The 22,662-nt window shown below is 38.5% G+C and overlaps 1 protein-coding gene across 2 annotated transcripts in view; it reads left to right on the top strand.

Annotated features, from left to right (window-relative positions):
• LOC149278705 (membrane-associated guanylate kinase, WW and PDZ domain-containing protein 1-like) overlaps positions 1-22,662 on the top strand; it is a 152,076-nt gene that overhangs the window by 101,718 nt on the left and 27,696 nt on the right. For both annotated transcript variants that reach the window (XM_089501834.1, XM_089501833.1), the window contains exons 3-12: positions 7,644-7,763; positions 11,830-12,036; positions 12,186-12,390; positions 13,707-13,789; positions 14,659-14,694; positions 16,958-17,015; positions 17,753-17,835; positions 18,798-18,899; positions 18,992-19,174; positions 19,290-19,910. In XM_089501834.1, the coding sequence (XP_089357960.1) occupies positions 7,644-7,763; positions 11,830-12,036; positions 12,186-12,390; positions 13,707-13,789; positions 14,659-14,694; positions 16,958-17,015; positions 17,753-17,835; positions 18,798-18,899; positions 18,992-19,174; positions 19,290-19,910 (1,698 nt within the window). The remainder of the gene's footprint in view (positions 1-7,643; positions 7,764-11,829; positions 12,037-12,185; positions 12,391-13,706; positions 13,790-14,658; positions 14,695-16,957; positions 17,016-17,752; positions 17,836-18,797; positions 18,900-18,991; positions 19,175-19,289; positions 19,911-22,662) is intronic.

The raw sequence follows: 22,662 nt of genomic DNA, 5'->3' as shown, positions 1-22,662 counted from the left end.
TTGTTCACTTAGGATAGCCAAGTGGAGCATCCCGAGTTGTCATGAAAACCAAACCTATTTCGTAATCTATCAATCACTAAGAATAATGGCTTCCTCCTATTTCATGGAAAAAAAATAAGAAAATCGTGTTTTTATGTTTTTTTTTCCATGTAGCATAATAGCATTTGAGTTCCCATTTGTAGCCTCCTTAGCACCACAAATACATTTTAGGTTTAGATTATAAACTCTGTGGGTGAGTAAATTCCCTTTTAATTAGCACAAGAGGATCTATCGGAAAGGCAGAGTTCTGCGCACGCGCTGTATAAATTCTCCGGTGTCCCAGACACTGAAGAATGAAATTGGATCCTGCTGTCCGCTGAGCTCTATCTCTGTCCTGAAATGCGGGCCGGAGGTAGAACTCGGTGGCATAAAACCGTGACTCTCCCAACCAAAGTGGGACAGTTGACCGTGATCGCCCGATAGGTATACGTCCTCAGGAGCAGAATAGAATTTTAGGACCTTCAACAGTAACGAGAGATGAATTTATCCCTAAAAAAAAATGGATACCTGATAAATCTGAAACATTCACAGTCTGGCTTCTAGTAGTATGACTGAATGCATTTTTATATTTTTTATGATTTTTGTTACATTTTTTTTTATAAATAAATACCACATTTACTATTCCAGTCATGTTTCCGTCTTCCTCGAGTATTTCCTTGTTGAAAACCAAACTCTTGATTTTAGGAAGAAAACGGCCTCCTTTGATGTTGGCGTCACGTGTACATGCGTATGTTCTATACACTACCGCTGATTATATTTTACATACGTGCGTTGCTCAAATTCTGTCTGCAGTTACTATGGTAACAGTCTGGGAAACCGGCCAAGCTGAAATTTGTTACATTATAGCGCTTCCCCGAACAGATGCTCCCAACGTACAGAAATGTCTTTGTAATTTTATTAATATGTATATTTGTTAAAACCTTCAGTTGTTCGGGAAGGTGGTGTTGCCCCTGTGAAGCTCTCATTGGGGTAATGTTGGAAGAAAAATGATTATTGCCACCATTTGTGGTGCCATGTACAACGCGCATGGACTCCCAATGTACGCTGTAGATGGTTTCTAAACACCGATACATTTATGGTGTTCTACATCTTGCTACATTGTATAGGTCAAGTTGGATTTATGCCAAATAAATTGTGCTAGGGTTTTCCAACATTTTTATTGGTCGATCCGGGCCATTTGCCAAATTAACTGCACTATGTACTTGGCAACATTACTATTGGTTCTTTTTGAGTCTGCTCCATACTAATTGTAATTATGTATTTTGGAACTTACTAGGTTGTCAGAATAATGACAACTACAAAGATCCAAGAATTTTTTTTAAAAACATTTTTTATCCATAACGGATATTGTTTCTATTAGAAATGAAAAAAATCCAATTTTGAATATTTGTGCTGAGACTTTATATCAAATGCCATTCTGAATGCCGACGTTGGCCAATGAGCAAAGTCTATGGCAAAGTACCAGGTGGCTGCATTATATCAGATGGAGGATGATTGGGGGATTATAGCCCATCAGCTGCTAGGGGTTTATGGGGGATTTTTTTCGGCTGGCAGGGGGATCATGGGAAGGGGGACTATACCAACAGCTAGAAAGCCACTGGTTGCCATTACTGATCATTATTTATTTATTGTTTACTTTCCACCATGTTGGTGGAAGGTAACATTTTCAGATCTAGCCTATGTTAATGAAGACATTTTTGTAAAATGCGTCGTGGTCGCGTTGAATGTAATATTTAGGAGTCGGCGAGCGGGTGTTGGCATTTACCGGCCGCTCTCACAGGTGCCGGCTTTCCTGTACGGAGGAATTATTCTGCATGTATTTTGGGAACCTTTCTTTAAATAAGGTGCAAACTTGTCACGGTGGTCCAAGCACCGGGTTTGGCGATGTGTCTAGAACTGTGTGCTCTGTTGCTTCTATTCCGGTCATTAGTCATTTACCGCTTTCTTTCCTCCGTGTAATTTTTGTTTCGGGTTTTTTTTCTGTTGCTTGTCACCAGCGGTAGATGATGGATGTGAAATCTTGGAGCCAACAGCTGCTGATCTGATGATTGCGGCTTCATCACTTAACCTTTTGAAACATTACAAGAATATTTATTCACCCAGCCGATGCTTAATGGCATCTGATGCTACGATCCCACCAGAACGATGATGGATTCTGTGAAGGCTGAGATATCTAGATTACCATCTCCTCATCTGCTTTAATATTCTACTGAGAAAGACGGAAGGGTGGTCCTCACCGTGTCAATCTGTAGTCGTATTGTGAATCGTAATGCATGTGCGGAGGCTGTTGTAGCAAGAACATGCTACGGATATTTATAATTTAAATATGTGAGTCATTGCTTATACGCTAATGTGCATATGGGTAATGATTTGCTGCCAGCTTCCTAGCTTAATTACCCTACAACATGTATTTCTATGTAACACTCAAGGCTTTAATGGACCAGAGCTCTAAGTACCCAACACATTGCCTCATTTTCAGGGTTAACCCTACAATTGGAGCCTTTCCGACGATCCTTTCTCCTGACTCTCCATTTCCCTTGATGGACGGATCTTTTTTTTCTCTCCTTGTTCTGTAATAACATTCTCGATTTGTGCTGAAAATAAAAACGAACAAGGGATTGCAACGAGTGTTGTGCTTCTAGGAATGGATTTGTGATTTTGGAATGTATTATCTGAGCTTGCATATTCTGCCTTGAAAAGATTTGCATCAATTGTAATTCATTTATTTGTTTTCTTTGCTGGTAGTAACTTTTACTGTGGATTTAAACGATCTCCAAGGGTAACATTTTCATGCGTCTGTTTTCTTGATCTGGGCCACTCTTGATATAAATGGCGAGCCAAGCTTGGTGAAGATCACCAAACTTTTGGGTTGTCAGCAACCCTCTCTTAATAGCTCAGTTTGTGTTCAACTCAACTTCTAATAAGAATTATTTTTTATTTTTTTTATCATGAAATACAATCACTGTGTTAGACTTTAAAGATAAGCAATGGGTACATTTTGTACCGGAGCCTGTCATCGGGACATGTCATCTTCAAGTATGGCTTTGTTATTCCACACATGTATTGTGGTAGCCAGGTCAACGAGTGAGGGTATTTTCCGATAAATTCTTGTCTGTCCAATGGATTATAAGTAAGCAATAGACTTGCAAGTTATCCTGTGAGCATTTCATACCAAATCACAGATGGTACAAGAGCTAGGATATCCCTCTATAATGCATATTTCAGTCTGTAAGGGGACTTTAAAAAACATCTCCTTGATTTGATCTATACATTGCACAGAACAACCAAGATCTGCATGCAGAGAATCCAACTAAGACCAGCCCTTCATAATATTGCGGTCTAAAGATGAAGTTTGGAGGATAGTTGAAGATAGCATTACGAAGGACTGACCTCTGTAGGGAAAGATTAAATTAGACCTTCTTGCCGGACAGGCATCCATAATGAGATCCAGCCCTCCGGCACTGTTTAGTGAATAGACCCAAATGCAGAGTGATGAGAGGGAGCTGAGACTGTAACTTCTCCTCCAAACTCACCTGCCAACTCACATAGCGAATAAACCTCACAATATGGAAAACTTTAGGTGCCAATTGTATAAATCACTGTATAGGTGAAATGTTGGATCCTAGAGTCCATGTTGGGGGTCGGTGGGCTTCTTTTAAGTCAACGCTGAAGCATAACATATATGTCACCTGCGGTAAATTTACTAATTACATATCCATTCCCAATTAAGGACAATATTTCCACTGTTTGTCCCTTTAAAACTTTTCCAGGAAATCCTTTTTTTTCTCTTTTAGAAATACCAAAGTGTGTCTTTTTTCCCCACAATAAAAAAAAGTCCTGTTTCCCATTTTTTTCTCTCACTTGTAGTTTCCTATAAACCGCTCTCCTGAACGCTGCAGGCACTTCCAGTAAAGTCATTAGTGAAGTGTTCTGCTGCTCCGCCGCTGTGCCGGAAGCAGTTACGGGGTTAAAGTTCACCGGGCTCCTTGTTACTCTGTCTAAAAGGAGCATTGTTAAAATGCATCTGTCAGACAACAGGTGGTTCTGAAACAGTCCCCGGAGCTTTAACAGCAAAGGTTTAAACCCCTGTATGGCTCGATTAGGGAAAGTATAGAATTGCTAAGAAAAGTTATTAACCCTTCAAGTTCAAGAATTACATCTGCGTTTGAATGCTGGAAAAAATAGATATACTCGATCACTGTAGACGACCACCATACCTAATTTGAATTTTCGAGTCAATGTTTTGACCGCCGTATACTTTAGTTATTTGTGTACGAAGCGCTAGTCACATGTACCCTGGATAAAACATACATGTCGTTATCCAGCTGGTTTCTGGTAGAGACAAGAAGGCCTGGGATTTATCCCCAGGTGGTGACTTTGATAACGAAGCTCTCTAAGGAAAGGTCATTTTATGTTCTGTGATAAACCCAGAAGCTAATGACATTTGGGAGCTGCCAAATATCATAGGATTACCCAAAATGTTGATAGTTGGGTTCTGACGGTGGGTCTCCAGGACTGTAGGACATGCATACATCATTGGTGGATAGCCTGATACTAAATAATAAAAATAGGTTTTCATGGGACTCTTGAATTTCATAAGGTTTTCCATTGTCAATAATTTAATAAAATAAAAAAATATATATATGAGGATTTTCCTTCTTGTAATACAAAGTCTACGTGTTGGGCAACGGACTATAATGAAGTCCAAGGAAGCCTCATGTTACATTTGAAGATAACCAGGTTATTGATTGTTATATTCGTCATTCCTGTTATTAGTTTCAGAGTCTGGAGGGGCTTCGAATATTGTTATGGGATTCACAGAACCAACAATTGTCTACAATTGTATTTCCCTTACAAATAGAATCTTACAGGTTTGATGGATGACCATGGTGAAGATATCCTTAGTGTGGATGAAGAACATTCTTCTTATACGCTGTACAGGATATTGCTTTTTTAGTAATGATTATTACATTTCTCTCTTATCTATGAGGATAACATGTTTAAACAAAAGATATATGCATAAGAGAAGCATTAGGGAGAAATATTTGCTAAAAACTAATCATTTCAAATTAACAAGTTGTCAATTGGTATTTAATGCTGTGTCGGGGAACACTTGCCAAGCGGAGATCAGTAGAGAGAGTTGAAGGAGTTGAGTAGAATCTCACACAGGGTGGATACTTAAGGAGAAATGAGCGACATCGGCGAGCAGGGCAGATGGGGCTGTCTGAGGGTATCTGGTGATGAAGATGTAGCCGATGTGAGGACATGCAGATGGGACACTGTTTTATCAATGGGTTATAAACAAGGCTAGAGAACCGATTAATGTCAAAACTAGAGAACCTACTTGATCACCATTGAACTAGATTCCCCATTTGGAATCTACTTTGAATTCTCAGATGTAGGTCTGATATCTGGATACTTCATCAAGAACTTTGCGGTTCATCAAAAATGATTGCCTTTTCATCTACTTAAAATATGGTTATAATTAGTCATTTTTTGGGGGTACATCTGATGTATGTATCCCATCTTGGTTGGAGTTTTTCTGCCCCATAGGTTTGATTTCATGTGCAGGAGACGCGTAGAACTTTATTCTTGGAAACATTAATATATTTCAGCGTAGATCTTGCATGCAGAAATCAATATTTTTTGGGCTAACAACCTGTGACTGGATTACCAAATGTGTTTTTTTTTTTTTTTCTAATTCAAACTATTTTGCTTTAGTCTCTTTAAAACACAAACATAGTGGGTTTGTTTTAAGTGTGGTTTGTAATCATCGTACACATCCAGACGGCTTAGGAAAACCCTTTGAAATGCCATCTGCCGAGCGTGTGTCCAGCTGGCTGCTTGTCACTTTGTTTCAGGAGACAGGAGAGGGCGGGTGTGGGGCGGCTTCCCACCTTTCTATTTTTTATTTCTCTCTCTGTCTCTCTGTCTCTCTCTCTCTTTATCTCTCTCGCTCTTTCTCCCCCCCTCTCTCTCTTGCTGTCTTTCTCTCTCTCTCTCTCTCTCTCTCTCTCTCTCTCTCTCTCTGTGTCTCTTTCTCTCTCTCTCTGTCTCTCTTTCTCTCTCTCTCTGTCTCTCTTTTTCTGTCTCTCTGTCTCTCTGTCACTCCTGTTTTTATCTAACAGTGTTTTCAATATTTGCTCAGATCCAAAACGGTTATCTAAAGGGTGTCGGCCCTCTCATTTTTCTAGATAATGTTCACAGTGAAAGAGATAAGGTGACTGGGGGATTCTTTTGTTTGTAAAAGAACACTAGGGTTAGTTCAATTGAAATCGATCTTTAATCCCCTCCTTATCTTGGTTCATTCGGAAGTTTGCATACAGAGTTTGGAAAACCTGGCAAAATCTCTTATTGTGAAATAGACTTGGCATTTAAGGATCTTCTTAGAGGAGGCTGTGTAGATATAATATAGCTGGACTGACATTTGCGGCAATGCATGCATATCATCATTGTGTCTTTTAAAATAAATAACTGGTATTGGTGAACAGTTTGCAACATCTCCCTGTCTTCACCTAGACTTACCTTAATACTTTAATGAGCAGATAACTCCATACCTCTATGATCACCGATATCTGAGAGTGGAGAAACATATATCATATAAATGATGTCAGCCTGTATATTACATCACTAGATCGTCAATGATGTCACCAAACCAAAAGGCAGCAAACACAAACATCAAGATTTTAAATAAAACATCAAAACACAAATCACATTTCTGAACTTTATGGCTTTCAAATGGTTAAAGAGCCCCCTCTGATCTCTCTGCTCTTGTTGTTTTGGCACTTGAGTCAAATTCAAATGTGAACAAGGTCTGTAGTTTCTCCTTGCTTGCTGAAGGCAATATGTCTCGTAACTCATGCCGGCTGTTGACAGTTGGTGTCATTGTTTGGTGCCATTTTTAAGACAGATGTTAGAGATTCCATGGACAGGTTCAGTGTGGATCTTCTCCGCCCAAAGTCTCTGAAGATACACACTGCGTGGAACTCTACACTTTGTTGTACTTATTGGCACATTTCCAGCTTGATATATCTACTGAGCTTGAGTCCATGTTTTGACATTTACGTTGTGATTGCAAATGTGGCGTACATTGAATGGGGTAAGCGTGAACTCACAATGTTATTTGCAATTACATGATGTCTTTATTGTCATTTGTGGCTGAGTCTGTGGCTACTAAGAGAACATTTGGCTTTGAAGCTTTAAATATAGTATAGTTTAATTTAGAGTTGGGCGATATCATTTTTAAAACAGTTGTTTATCTGCCCAAACAGGGCCGTCCTCTGCAAGAGGTTTTTAATGTATTTAATGTGGTAGCTTAATTACTAAGAAGTGTGCCCACCCCATTAAACATTGTATATCGCGGCTAACCGGAGATCCCCAAACCGGTGGATCATAAGAGTGGAGAATGATTGTAACAAAATACATACAATCTACATATATGTATCACTGACCTTAATTTATATCTCTATTTTATTTTTTTTACATTTCTGAAAACATAAAATTGTTTCTATTCCTGTTTATAAAGATAGATTGTTATTACTATGTTTTTATGTTATGTTTACATTTTATGAAAAATATTGTTACTTTTTCTTGTTTTGGAACAGGCACAACACGTGCGCCTAGAGAAGGTGAAGTACCGGGCGTGGATTACAATTTTCTGACGGTCCAGGAGTTTTTAGCGCTTGAGGAAAGTGGGACGCTTCTTGAAATTGGGACATATGATGGTATGAACAGCTTATAAACCAAGGAACATCCTTCTTAAGGATGCAAGACATATTACTTTACGTGCATGTTTTAGGCTGGCCAATTAAGATGTGATATGGGACGCTTTGCTTAATATTCGCTGGATTATTCCACTTTGGGGTATCTTTTACATCAGCGCTATATAACAATGTGGGAAACGGGTCAAAAATGTTGCTTTGGTGATTCGTGCTTCTGGGTTCTGAAGCTGAGCAAACTATTCCTTTATGATTTATGATGACATCATTGTTTCCTGTAACTGGCTACATTAAGTAAATACATGCGTGCTGACTTTTTGTGAAATGTTTGGGTGACTGAATATGTACCCCAGTCAGATTAATGGATTTAGCCATAATGGTCCAAGAGAGGAAAAGAGCCTGTAGTCAAGTCAGTGCCTTTTTTGGGGGGGGGGAAGGGGGTTCTAATGAATCCCTTTATACATTTTCAATGGAGGAAACCAGTAGTTTAAAGAAAACATTGAGCTTCCAAATGCTTTTAAATGCATGTGATGGCTGGAGTGTTCCTTTAAGTATCCATAACGTTAAATGATAGAAACTTTATATAGTGGACTTAATACATTCTATACACAAGTAGTAAGTGGTTACCTTAGTCTTACATGTTTTATAAATTATTATGTAAAACATATGTAATTATTATTAAAAAAAATATATATATATATACATTTTAGGAAAAATCTACCTAGCATTTGGTCCTTTTTGAATTTATTTTCTGTAGAGTTTACCCAGTGATTGTTCTAGATCTAATTGAATTAAGACCGTGGCTTTTAGTGTTCTGGAACGGAGGTCACCATCGCATTGCTCTCTAGTAGTTCTGGAATCTCAACTCTCTGTCGGTCTTTCAGAAAACAAACAGCACGCCAGGTAGATCATGGAGTTTCCAGATCCATATCGGCTGGATAGATACCTGGCGGCTTGCTCAGTTCTAGACTGTCCTGTGTGATTATATCCCCTACTGCTGCCTTTTTTCAGTACATGTTGATCCTCGAGATTGTAAGCTTGCGAACCGGGCTCTCTCCACCGAATGTATCGGTTTGTCTTAGTCTGACAACTCTAGTCTTGTCAGACCCCTTGAATATATGTATTGTAATTTGTTGGCGCTATATAAATAAAAGATAATAATTCCACTCTTTTCACAAGCAGTTGTCTGAATATCTATCATCGGTTTTTCTTTTTATGAAACAAATATACATGTTCTCCAGCCTTCGTTCCCACTTGACTTAATTCGGTCTAATTTTAGTGATAGACAGCTTGGCTTGAGCAGGAAATTAGAAAGCAAATTTGAATACATGCTGCTGATTTCTTACCAAATTACTGTTGAATATGCATCTGGCCGAAAAGCCTTACGGCACAGAGAAGGCTTCGCTCTCAGGGTTTAGCTGCAGCCCTTCCAGAGGCTTCACATAGAAATCAATAGGATTTGAAAAGATCCATCCATTCTCATTAATTCTATGTTTCAAGGAGAGAAGAAAATGTTTTCTTTTTTTTTCTCTCTCTCAATATCACATCTAGACTTTTTATTCTCCATGGCATTAAGCTGTCCTTTTTACAACAACGTTCTAGGTAACTCTTTAAGTTCTTCTTCTAGATTTTAAGATGTGTTTAAATAAAGTTTAACCTCTTCCATGTCAGAAATCTACCACCACCCATCTGAAGTTAGAATCCTCGTAGTATTCTATCGTTCTATTCCAGATTCTATTTTTATTTTGGAACTCGGCTGGTCAAGTACCGGAAGAGCCTCGTTGTAAACATTATGTAGAGATTTCTAATTAATATGCAGATTGGAGTCCAAACAAAAGCTCTGTGATTAGTTTTCACTACATCACCGCAAGCAAACGCGATATTGGAAGGAACGTAAATTCTGTGGCGTTGGATTCCTTTTTTTTCTTTTTTCTCTTTTGTCTGAATCAATCTCTGCCCCAGCTGCCATCTCTCGGGTCTTAGTCTGGTTGCTTGGATACGAGAGTTTCCTTAAGGCATCTCTGGAACGGCTCGGATTTGCAACTTTGTTATATGTGCAGACATATTTCTTTTTTTTTTTTCTGTATTTCAACGTACACGTCCTTTTTTCCCCAAACATAACATTTTGATACCAAGCACATTTTGAAACACTCAACATATATTATACACAACCAAGCGAAGTATCAACAAATGCAGATCTTTGAAAAACAACAAAAAAACACCTCTATTTTCTGGTGGGGCATGCAAAAATATAACAAAACGTCTTGACAAGTTAACAAATACCCGCGGGTCCCTCTCCCTCGCTTGATTCCTGATTCTTTAAACTCTATGGCAAACCAAAATGCCTGAGAAGTATCTGGATTGTTATCCATATAATTGTTTCTGGGAGCTGGGGGCAAAATTTCCCAAAGGAGTGAAGCATAGGTTTAATAGGGTGACCCTATCTACCCCTCTTGCCCTTTCCTGTGGACCCTCATGCTAACATGCTTGACACGTAAAAAGTGTTTTCGTTAAAAGTTCAAAGAACAAGACAAAATACAACCAAAAATGTCATCCTCATCTGAAGCTGTAGGCCAATCGATCCTAGGCCAGCAGAGAAGGTCTAAGGTACACCTTGCAGCAATGCCAGAAAGTGAGTTGGAGCTGTTGGAGGTAGAACATGAGCGTACAAGTGGGAAAAGTCTAATACGCCAAGACTGGCACCATTACTCTACTTGTTGTTTTGTTGGGTTTTCAGGAGCAAATCCAGAGCATCCATTTATTTATTTATTTATGTGTTTATTTTAACAGAAATGGTTTTAAATGACACAAAAACAAAAATGAATTTGATGACTGGACAGATGTATACTAATAAGTAAAGATTTTTTATTTTTTTTTAAAAACCTGCCCCAAGTTTTCATCTGCTGCAGATGGTCCCGATGATTGCAAGTGGCACAAATATATGGTAATTAAATGTAACCATGTGTCAACCTTACAACAAGATCGAAGTAGAGAGGTGTGCAAACAGCCTTATGGCTCGGTATTGTGTTATGGAGAAGGGGACAGCTGGTTTTCTTGGTGGTTGTGATGGTGTTCCAGAAGTCTTGAGAAGTTAGGACAGCCTTAACTAAATTACCTAACCCTCAAGACTGTAGAGGTTACTTTTTTTAGATGTGATGAAGATAGAACATCTTAGGCCTTAAATGCAGATGGGACTCCATATCCTAATCTTCCAATATGGTGGCTTGCGAGAAGTCATCGAAATCTCTGGCCACACTTAACTTTAAATTCCCAGGACAGTTCCCACCGAGCATTTCCTATATTAATACTAAATCTAATACATAGCAGGACAATTATCCATAAATTTTTTTTTTTGTAAATTAGACCCCCAATCCCAGAAGATTTTGTGGAAATGCAAATTTTATTAGTACATTCTCAACACAAAAGTGTCCTTTTTAACACCAAAACTCAAGCCAGTCACTCGAAATAAAGTTCTCTAAAGCCACAGCAGCTGCCTACATTTTTTTCAATGACTAATCCTGCCTCTAATCAGTTCCTTCTCAAAGTTTCTAAAAAAGAGAAGAAGAAGAAAAAGAAATAGAAAAAAAAACCCGGTGAACGCCAACAGAAATGAACCCGGCGTAATAATGTGGGTCATTCTTTTCTCTCTCTTTCTTTTCATGAGTTCTCAGGGCTAAAGGGGGTAATGAATTTTATATTTTCTGTTGGGCTCACTCTAAATCTGACGTTGCATTGTATAAAACGCACCCTGGGATGAAGGCTGCTAATTGAAATTCAGATGTAATGAGATGACGTTTCGCTATTCAGGCCAACTGCCTTTTGTTTTAAATCCCAGCAAATGAATGGTTTTCCACAATGCAGTCCTCAACTCTGCTAATAAATAGAACTTAAGTAACTCAGAAGTAACAAAGATTTTTTTTTAATGCTGGCTGATGTCCAGCCATTACAAGTTTTTTTCTTTTTTCTTCATTATTATCTTGGAGGTATAGCGCTTAGCGGGGAATTTCTAAAAAAAATTTAAGGACTTGAAGAATTCTTATTAACATTCATTTTTTTTTTTAATGTTGCCTAGGTAACTTTTATGGAACACCCAAACCTCCGAGCCAACCCGCCAGTGGGAAATTGATTTCCGGTGATGCTTTGCAAAATCGTCTCTCTGGCTCTAAGCAGTCCACCCCAAAACGAACCAAGTCTTACAATGATATGCAAAATGCAGGCATAGTGAATACAGAGAATGAGGAGTACGATGAGGCTCCTGAAATGAACAGTAGTGTTACAGGTAAGCGAATCACGCGTTTTAATTAACGATTTGTTATTTGTTCATAGCTAGGTTTTTCTGTTGGAGATATCTGTTTTATCCTATATTATATTGTTGTCTGATAAGAGGATTTGGCCATTGTTACTGACCAAGCATGTTTTCGCCAACAGATTCTAGTGATCAAGACGTATTCACCGCTCCTGTTACGCAAGAGACTCCTGCATCGGTGGTTCGGATCCTCCCGGCTTTTCCCATCACGGAAGCATCTCAGAAGTTCTTTCAATATCTACCTCCACTTGACGGGGACAGCCTTGGTCCTCTGCCTGCAAACTGGGAGATGGCCTACACTGAGAACGGAGAAGTGTATTTCATAGAGTAATTCATTTTCTTTTGCTTTCATCATTGACTTCTATTCAGACATTAGCTTGCGTGGGGCCAATTAAAGTCTGGCTCCAATAATAAACTCTAATAATACCATTGAAGCATATCGAATCAGATCTTTCCAAATGTCCATCAGAAATATGGTAGGCTTAGCATGCTTTATGGGACGTTTTATGGTATATAATAGAAATGGAGGCTAAGACACTGCTTAGACACTGGTACATGTTAGCAGTGATCGTCCCCATACCAACTCTTTAAAACCATAATAAAAGAAATAATAAGTTTTGGTAGGTTCTGATGTGAAAGACCATCCAACCATCGCATTCAGCCCCAAAGACCAACATATCGCTGCTAGTCAATCACAGAGAGTAGAATCCTGCCTTTTAAATGAGAATGTTATTTATGGCATGATTCCGTGGCCGTGATGTGAAATAAATCCATCTAAGCGGCTTGCTATTTTAACCCTTTGAATTTTATTTTTTTGGGGGGGGGTGTTTTATTGCAGTTTGTCATTGATTCCCCTCGATTTTGGAAATCCGTTTTGTTTCTAAGATTTTTTTTTGGAACGTGTTAATGAAAAAGCTCCCAGCTAAAAATCCAAATTTGCGGGATTGTGTTTATTAAATGGTATTTGTCCAAACTGGCCAGCTCTTAACACGTTGCTCACAAGGAGATATTAATTCCTCACACACTGAGCAAATGCATTCATCTGTGTGGCTCCAATACTGCTAGCTGGAGCAAGAGGCTTAGCAAATCCCTTAACAACGGCTCTTGGTGGGGGATGGTAAACCATGATTTTTTTTTTTTTTACATTTAGATGTTGAATGGAGTCAACTGACGCCCTCTATCTGCCGATTAGATGCATTACACCTGGATATGATGTTTTATTCTTCCTATTAGTCTAAACAATGTTTATGTATCGGTGGTTGTAAAAATTAAGAATCTGTATTTTAAATGATTAAATAACTCAATTCACCCAAGGAAAGAATTTTAAACAAAAGCTAGTTGCCCCTGGATTCTGTGGAATTTTAGGAACCTACCAGTGGCATTCATGGTTTAAATCTTTTCTGAAACAAATGTTGACCATTGATATTTCAATTTAAATTACGGCTGTTCTTAAACTATGGAAATATCATAACACTGCATTGTATGCAACAAAATGGGAGATATCGGGATACTGATGTTATTATTCTATACCCGGCTCCAATGACTGTAGTCATACAAGCCAACTTCAAGGATTGCTTCCGCAAATTGGATGCTGGACTAGAAGGAGGACACATTTTAATGACTTATTATGACTTGTTTTTTAGTCACAACACGAAAACAACATCTTGGTTGGACCCTCGGTGCCTGAATAAACAGCCGAAACCTCTCGAAGAATGTGAGGATGATGGTAAGGAAGACTGTTTATTCTTAAGCAATCACTTTTCATAGCGTTTGGATAATGTGTAAATATTATCACGCCTGATCTCGTGTATCTGAATACCTTGTTTAATGATTGTTGGTTGTGCCTTGAGTATATATTTGTTAGGTTTGCACAGATGGACCAAAATCAATTGAGATTTTTTGTTCCATTGGTCCCATTTGTTTTTGTACAAGAAAACTTTGTTTCCTGCTCTTTCAGTTCAGACAAACTTCTGAGGGCTTTTTCAATTCAGAAATTAAATTAAGGATCGTTAATGCTCTCACACCCTCATTCACTCACTCTCATTCACGCATACTCTCATTAATTCTCTCTCACACTCTCATTCACTCTTGCTCATGCTCTCATTCACTCTCTCTCTCTCTCTCTCTCATGCACTCTCTCTTAGATTAAGCCCTATATTTCTCAGGAGCTACTGATGTCATATTTTTAATGGAATCTATAGCCTACTGAACATTTACAAAATATGTCTTGTAGGCTCAACTTTTATTTTTTAACTGTAAAAAGTTCTACGCATCTGAACAAATTAATATTTCCTAGTTAACTTGACTTGATAACGCACCTAATCTGTTTGAAATATCATTCATTTGTTTAAGTGAAAATGCAAGGTCACATAATGCTATATATATTGGTGAGGGTGGAGGAATTTGAAAGTTGACTTCACTACATCATCTTAATGTATCATAAATGTCTAGAACCACAAGCTGACCTATAGCTTCTTATATAGCGGCCTGTATTATAGAATTGGTGTTGGTTTCCTGATGGGGTTTTCCTACTTGGTTCTGGTGTCTGAAATGTTTTTCTTTTTAATCTTTCTATCTGCTCTTGCCTTGGAGAAGAAGGTGTACACACCGAGGAACTGGACAGTGAAATAGGTAATCTGTTACTCTCTGTTGTGTGGTCCTCCTTAGAACACCTCCTTTTGCTTCTTCAAATTACTTGTCTGCTTTTTACAAGGAAGCTTGGGCTGTTAAGAGGCAGACGGTTTTAGTACAAGTGTAAATTTACTGAGACCCGTCCATTCTAGTTGGCTCGCCAATATTCCATTTTAAAATTTGGTTTCCAGAAATATGTAGCAATTGGAAGCAAAAATATATATAATAATAGCTCGTTAGAAATTCGCAAAACTATTAATTTACAATCAAATGCAAATTTCAATTTAATTGAAAAACTCATAATTTTGTATTAGAACTGGTGAAATTCTGTTGACATTTTTTATTATTGGTCAAAAAGCATCATGTGACCGTGCATCAAAATAATCTAAGTAAAATCAAATTATTTATTGTTTATTAATTGGTATACAACCCCCTCCCCCAATTAAAGTGATCTGCATTTGTTGACTCAGATGGGGAGATTGAGTAAGAAATTAAAATTTCGAAAGTGTTAATTGGTGTTAGAAGATGCCTTTCCAATCCACGTTATTCTGTATGTAGAGTCTATGGGGGTTATGTATAAAACTGTCACCTGTGCAAGGAATTAGATAAAACGTGCAAATTTGATGTATCGATAAATAAACTGAGTTGCAGAAAATTTTTATATATTAAGTCGGCTGCACCACTTTAACAGATTTAGGTATGAAATAACAGAAGGTAGTTACCATTAGATAACCCTCATGGACTCCACATAGTACGCATGAACTGGAAAGGTGTCTGTTCCTCGATTGTCATCTTATCATACCTTTAGGGTATCTTCTTCCAGGGAATAGTCTCTTAAAGCTGGAAATAGCCAACCGTATATAGGTCTATAACTATATATTTATTTATATATTGGTCTATATCTTGATCTGTGCTCACAATGGGACTTGTAGACCCCAACGGTTGGCTCTCTAGGGCTTGCCTATCCCTGGCATTAAGAAGACCCACATATACACAGATATGTCCACCAAGGCACTAACCGTGATGTCCGGGTATATGGGACACGTGCACCGGGTGGGAGTTTGAGTGCACCGGGTGGGAGTTTGAGTACTGGAGTTGGGTTTAATACCGACTGCTGACTGCATGCCTCCTCCTGTCTCTGTGTATGTTTGTTCATCTATATGCATGCACTTTTATCTCTAATGTAAAGTATTTAAACTCCCCGTATTATCATTTGCCTGATAGTATAAATCCTACGTGCCCATAAAATGGGCCAACGTGCGGCCACCTTCCCTTCAAGGTATAGTGTATGTAAATGCTTTAAATGTCGACGTAAGAACAGTGCATGCCGCGCCTGTTTAAAGAGCTGTTGCAGAAACAAAATGTATCTCTATATGTATATATGTGCGCGTATCATATTTATTTTTATTCCTAATTCAACTTCCAAATAAAAAGTTCAATATTTTTTTTAATGATTGATAACTCAGTAATAATTTAATATTTAAGGGCATTTACAATTCTGAGGGTTTTTTTTTGGTCATTCAGACAGACAGAGGGATTTTATTATCAGATAAAACCACCCTTTGAACCTTTTCATTAAGCAATTGAAAATCTTTATTTTTATAGTCTATTCATCCCTTTACTTAAAAATGCCCCTAAATTATTTTTTTTATATATTTAATTTTTTAACACAATATATAATCTGTTTTATGTTGTATTGATAAAAGGAAATACATTACTTTTTGTACAGAGTAGACTTTAAAATATTAGCCAACAATTTTCATTGTTCGGAAGATATTTTCATTATTCACTCTCTCTAATCATGTATGCATGAACTATCATTACATATGTATTTGCGTTAATATTTTCCAAAGATGTCCTTCACTTATAAGAATGCTGGCTTGTTTCTGAGTCACTACCTCCTCTTGAGAAATACAAATCCTTCTAAATTTGTGTGCAAATACTAATTCAGTCCCCATGCCTTTGGGAAACCACATCATAGAAGGTACACACGCTTTTCATCTAATCTTCAGCCATTCCGTAATGGAACACTTTGTAATTAAAGTCTGTTTGCCACAAAGTCATATTTCCCTTTATGCCAGATTAGAAGAAGTCGGTTGATATCATTTTTCAACCAACAGAAACCTAAACTTCTCTATGACTGTCGAGCAATTTTTATAACAATTTTAAAATAAATCTCAGGAAGAAAATGGGGCTAAAGACCTCTTAAGTTGGAAGTTGTTTTTAATAAGGTTTCTCTTATTTTGTGTCTTTTCATCTTCAGAGTTGCCTGCTGGATGGGAGAAAATAGAAGATCCTGTCTACGGCATCTACTATGTAGAGTAAGTCATCTTATTAAAATGGGCAAAGAGATGGAAGACAAAGTCAACAAAGTCAACGGTCACATAAGGGTCTTGAACTCATAAAGGGCTGACGTGGTGTCACAAAATACTTTGGCACCACCATGTTATAGACACTTGATTGGACTCCAGCTTTTATGTGACTCTATTGCAATTTTCGAGGGCTATCAAGGCTCATGATTTTTGACATGCACCATTAGAAGCAGCATTCCATTACTGTCCGATGTCCAGGCACTACCCACAAATAATTATTTACTCATGTCAAATATCTTATTTATAATTTTGTGCTGGGAAACCTTAATTGTCATGTGACACAAACACAGGCATTGATTGGCTGTTGCTATACAAACTGAAGAAGCTTCTTATGAGTCAACCCTAAAAGTGAAAGAATAAAACAGACTGATTTGCTAAGAATTATTTATTTATACTAGAGAGCTCAAGTGATGTTTTGCCGAAGTGGAAGAGCGCCTCAGTACCATTTTGTGCTGAATTTTCATCTCTTAAAAGTGACATCACCGCTGATGTAATAAAGGTTTCCCCCTCATCCTTTACTTAAAGTGATACATGTTATAATGTGATTACGAGAGCAGAACTGATTAAGTATTTTAAATAAAAGCATATGAAAACTCTTATGGTTTTGTGTTTCTAACATTTTTTTTTGGAGGGGTAGCGTAATTCTCTTTAATTACTTTCTGACGTACTTCTGTTCTACTTTGCAGTCACATAAACAGAAAAACACAGTATGAAAATCCGGTTCTAGAAGCCAAAAGAAAGAAACAGCTTGGACAGCAGCAGACAGAAGGTGAATGAATTACTGATCTCAGTATTTTTGCTGATAAATGTCTTGTAAATGAATAATTAACACCATGTATTTTCATGAACATGTATTTTTTTGTTTGATAAATTATAACTCTTTTTAATCAACTAATATTTCAAGACATTAAATAATTGCTATAGTAATCTGAAGCATACGGGCCAATATTCTGTCCTGGGTGATGATAACCGGCTGTATATGGAAGGACCCAGGCAATTTTTGACTTCTTCCAACCACATTACGCGTATACAATCCCACTCGGCAGTGGATTCCGTACCATTACTGCCCTCACTGTAAACAGTCCCTTCCTTTGTTGTGTATGAAATCTTTTCCCGGCTCAGAGGACGACCTCTGTTAATAAACATGTCACTGGGGAGGTATTTATATCGCCCCCCCCACATATAACATACCGTTTTATAATACCTCCTCAAAGACACTGTTTTTCTGGTGTATAGAAATAACATTGTCTTACCATTGTGTTGTAAAGAGGCAGATGATATCCTCGTTGCTGTATAAGAACGTACAAGAAAAGGCATTCCACAGGAGGGCACCATCTACCAAATAATGAAACCAGAGCATGCACAGAAAATAATCCATTGGCTCAATCCATATACAAAATCTATCCCATCTATCTATCCCATCTATCTATCCCATCTATCTATCCCATCTATCTATCCCATCTATCTATCCCATCTATCTATCCCATCTATCTATCCCATCTATCTATCTCATCTATCTATCTATCTATCTATCTATCTATCTATCTATCTATCTATCTATCTATCACGTTCTACAGTATTATGGTAGCTGAAATTTTCTCCAATTCCTGGGACTCCATACAATCAAGGATTTCTATGACAAAAATGGAAACGTCTTAAGGTATCTTATATGTATTCAGGCGCAACATTTTGTATACTTAATGGTTTTTTTTGTTTAATTTTTTGTTACAGAGTGGACAGAACCACCGCCAATAGCTCCTCCACCTGTCGCTCCACTTCCCAACAATCTTACTCCTAAAAAGAAGGAACCAGGAAGAGACGTTCCAGCACACGGTACTTCATAGATTTTCGTTATACCTAGGTGGTTTTTTTAATCTGCCTTAGAAAGACTTTCTAATTTTAAGACGTTTTTGTTTGTATTTTAGCAAAGCCATTCTTCACGAGGAATCCTTCCGAACTGAAAGGAAAGTTCATTTGCACAAAACTAAAGAAGAGCAGCCGAGGATTTGGTTTCACGGTCGTTGGGGGAGATGAGCCCGATGAATTTCTGCAGATCAAGAGTTTGGTACTTGATGGTCCGGCAGCCCTTGATGGCAAAATGGAAACCGGTACTTTCATACTTTAATATTTTTTATTTTGTTTATTTTTAATCACCTAATTTTGCTCTAAATATACACCCTAATGATTTATAAAATATGATTATTTTTTGATTTTTTTTTACAGGGGACGTTATTGTTAGTGTTAATGAGATCTGTGTCCTTGGATACACCCATGCTCAAGTTGTCAAGATCTTCCAGTCAATACCAATTGGTGAATGTGTTGACCTTGAACTTTGTAGAGGTTATCCGCTTCCCTTTGACCCCGACGACCCCAACACAAGTCTTGTAACGTCGGTGGCCATTCTGGACAAAGACCCTATAATTGTCAATGGGCAAGAAGGCTATGACTCTCCATCAAGTAACAGCAGTAAAACTAGAAAAGCCAATCATTTAAAAGAGCCGAGGCCTAGCAGCCCCGCAGACATTTCTTCAAATGGTTCCCATGGTTACCCTAATGATACAGTCTCCTTGGCATCCTCTATAGCAACGCAGCCTGAACTTATTACTGTGCATATAGTTAAAGGGCCAATGGGATTTGGCTTTACCATAGCAGACAGTCCTGGTGGAGGTGGCCAGAGAGTCAAACAGATTGTAGACAGCCCAAGGTGTCGTGGCCTCAAAGAAGGGGATCTTATTGTGGAGGTGAATAAGAAAAATGTCCAGAACTTTACTCATAACCAAGTTGTGGATTTACTGATCGAATGCCCAAAAGGAAGTGAAGTTACGTTGTTGGTTCAACGGGGAGGTAGGTTTAATTTTTTTTTTAATATTTGTTCCTACTTTTTATAAAGTTTTCTTTATTAAGTTCCAAATTTTGCTGATGGAAATTAATGTAAAAGGACAGGCTATATTAGTGAAATTGAGGGCAGGCATTGTCTAAAATTTATCGGAAATACAGGACCTAGACGTACGTCTGGCCCATCGTTGGTCAGATGCCACAAACGCGTAATTGGCTCCTGCCGGACTGAGTAGCTAAATTCCCAGTATCTGCATTCTGTATCCAACCTCCTTCCAACATCATGAAAATGTATCTCTTCTTTAGGAAACAACTCAGTAAAGCTACTATTGTTAAGGCTATTTTCCATAAAATGTGTTATTTATCAAGAATAGTAAGTAAGCAAGTTCTCCATAACACTCCACTAAGTTCTTTCACCGAGTCAACTCATAATACTCATAAAACTCCATATTAAAAGGCAAATACTTTAAAATTTAAATTTCAACATAACATAGAGGTTACTATTTTTCCCAAAGTATCAACAAACATAAAACCTCAAACATGTAAAAATAAAAAGACTATAAACTTGGCCGGACCGACGATGATGAGGCTGCCCTGGTACTTTAAGGCCAGATGTCGCCTGATGACATCAGCAAGTACACGTTTTTCAAAGACTATTCTGATGTATTTTACACTGGATACTTAGTATATGAATATGCACCGCTTCTTTCCCTCCTAAAATCTTTTCTGATTCATTGCCAATGATATATCTAATACATGAGAAAATCATACAGGCTGGTAATGCAGCCCAGCTGAGCCACTGTCTTTTAAGGTCACAGCAGGCTCCGGTAGCAGCTAGTGAAAGTGTTACCCCATACTGGCACTAATCAAAAGTCTATGATCTTCGAGTGTAAACTACTAGACACAGAGCAGAAACTCTGGTGTAATTAATGTTAATCCTTCTTTATTTCCATGACGTCAGTTGATTTGCTTGATTGAGGAATATCATTTTTCTTAAAGAATATCTGAAGGAATAATAAACTAATATAATTAGAATTGACAGCACAGAGACTCTAAATTAAATATTTCCATTTAATAACTTTGCTTTGACATTATGCCTGAAGAAGGTACTTTTGAGGTCTTGCTTGGCCCTGCATTAAGAACTGGAAGTATTTTGATCACTAGACGGTATCATAGACTTCTAAGGTTTTTTTTGAGACTAAAAACATACCTAGCCAAGGGTTTCCAAATTAATCTCTATTGAAGGTCACCAGTGAGGTGTCTCAGTGAAAGGGACATTGCAGGATACCCATTCACCAGTCAAAAGAAGATGATGGAGAAGGGGATCTAAAACCATCAGGTTTCTCTAGTGGCCAGGCCTGGTACTGCACGTGGATGGAAGTACCGTATTTGCTCGATTATAAGACGACCCTGATTATAAGACGACCCCCCAAAATCTGAATATTAACTTAGGAAAAAAAGAAAAAGCCTGAATATAAGACGACCCTAAAGGAAAAAAGTTTTACCAGTAAATGTTAATTCATGTAAACTATTTTTTTAAATAAAAGTTATGATTGAGAAAAATATTTTTTTTGTTTTTATTTCCTTGTATTTTCCAACCTGTCCCCCAGTTACGCACATCTGCCCCCATGCTTGCCACACCAATATGGCACTGTGGCCCATGATATGCCTTTTAACCCTCTATATGCCACTGTGCCCCATGGTATGCCTTTTGACCCCCTATGTGCCACTCTGCCTCCAGAAATGCCTTATACCCCTATATCCCATTCTGGCATTTAGGGGGTTAAAATGCATATTATGGGGCAGAGTGGCATATAGGGAGGTATAAGGCATTCCAGGAGGCAGAGTGGCATTAAGGGAGTTAAAAGGCATTGTATAGAGCACTCTGCCTCCAGAAATGCCTTATACCCCTATATGCCACTCTGCCATTTAGGGGGTTAAAAGGCATATTATGGGGCAGAGTGGCATATATAGGGAGGTGTAAGGCATTTCAGGAGGCAGAGTGCTCTATTAAATGCCCCCTTAACGCCACTCTGCCTCCTGAAATGCCTTATACCTCCCTATATGCCACTCTGCCCCATAATGTGCCTTTTAACCCCCTAAGTGCCAGAGTGGCATATAGGGGTATAAGGCATTCCAGAAATGCCCTATGCCCCCATTTAACACACACACACACACACACACACACTTACCGGTGCTTTCCTGCTGTATTGCCGGGGCAGCGGGTTGATGTCTCCTTCCGCTGCAGCCGGAAGGAGGTGGAGTTGGCAGCGGGGGTTTGTCTGCGTCCGCGCGGATACCTTCCCCGGCTGTCAGAGATCAGAGTTCCTGACAGTCGGGGAAGGTATTCGCGACGGACGCAGACAACCCCCGCTGCTAGCCACACCTCCTTCCGGCTGCAGCGGACGTTGTCTACGCGGATCGCGTAGACGTCAACCCAACCCACTGCCCCGGCAATACAGCAGCAAGCACCGGTAAGTGTGCGGGGGTGGGGGGGAGACAGGAGGATCCAGGTGCCCTGCAGCGGTGCGGGGAATCTGGATCTTAGTCTCATAATCAGACCTCTATTTGAGGTCTGATTAGAAGACGACCCCGATTAGAAGACGAGGGATATTTTTCAGAGCATTTGCTCTGAAAAAAACCTCGTCTTATAATCGAGCAAATACGGTAATTTGATGGAACTGCCATCAAAATAATTTCATAGACGATAATACAGTCCATAATAGAAACTTGCTGTGAAATCAGGTCTTGATCTTTTTTC

Source organism: Sceloporus occidentalis, unplaced genomic scaffold (assembly GCF_023333645.1).
Source record: "Sceloporus occidentalis isolate IW3139 unplaced genomic scaffold, rSceOcc1.0.p SCAF_183, whole genome shotgun sequence".
In the NCBI taxonomy this organism is placed as follows: domain Eukaryota; kingdom Metazoa; phylum Chordata; class Lepidosauria; order Squamata; family Phrynosomatidae; genus Sceloporus; species Sceloporus occidentalis.
Note: the sequence above shows the minus strand (reverse complement) of the source record. Positions and strands in the feature narration are given on the sequence as shown.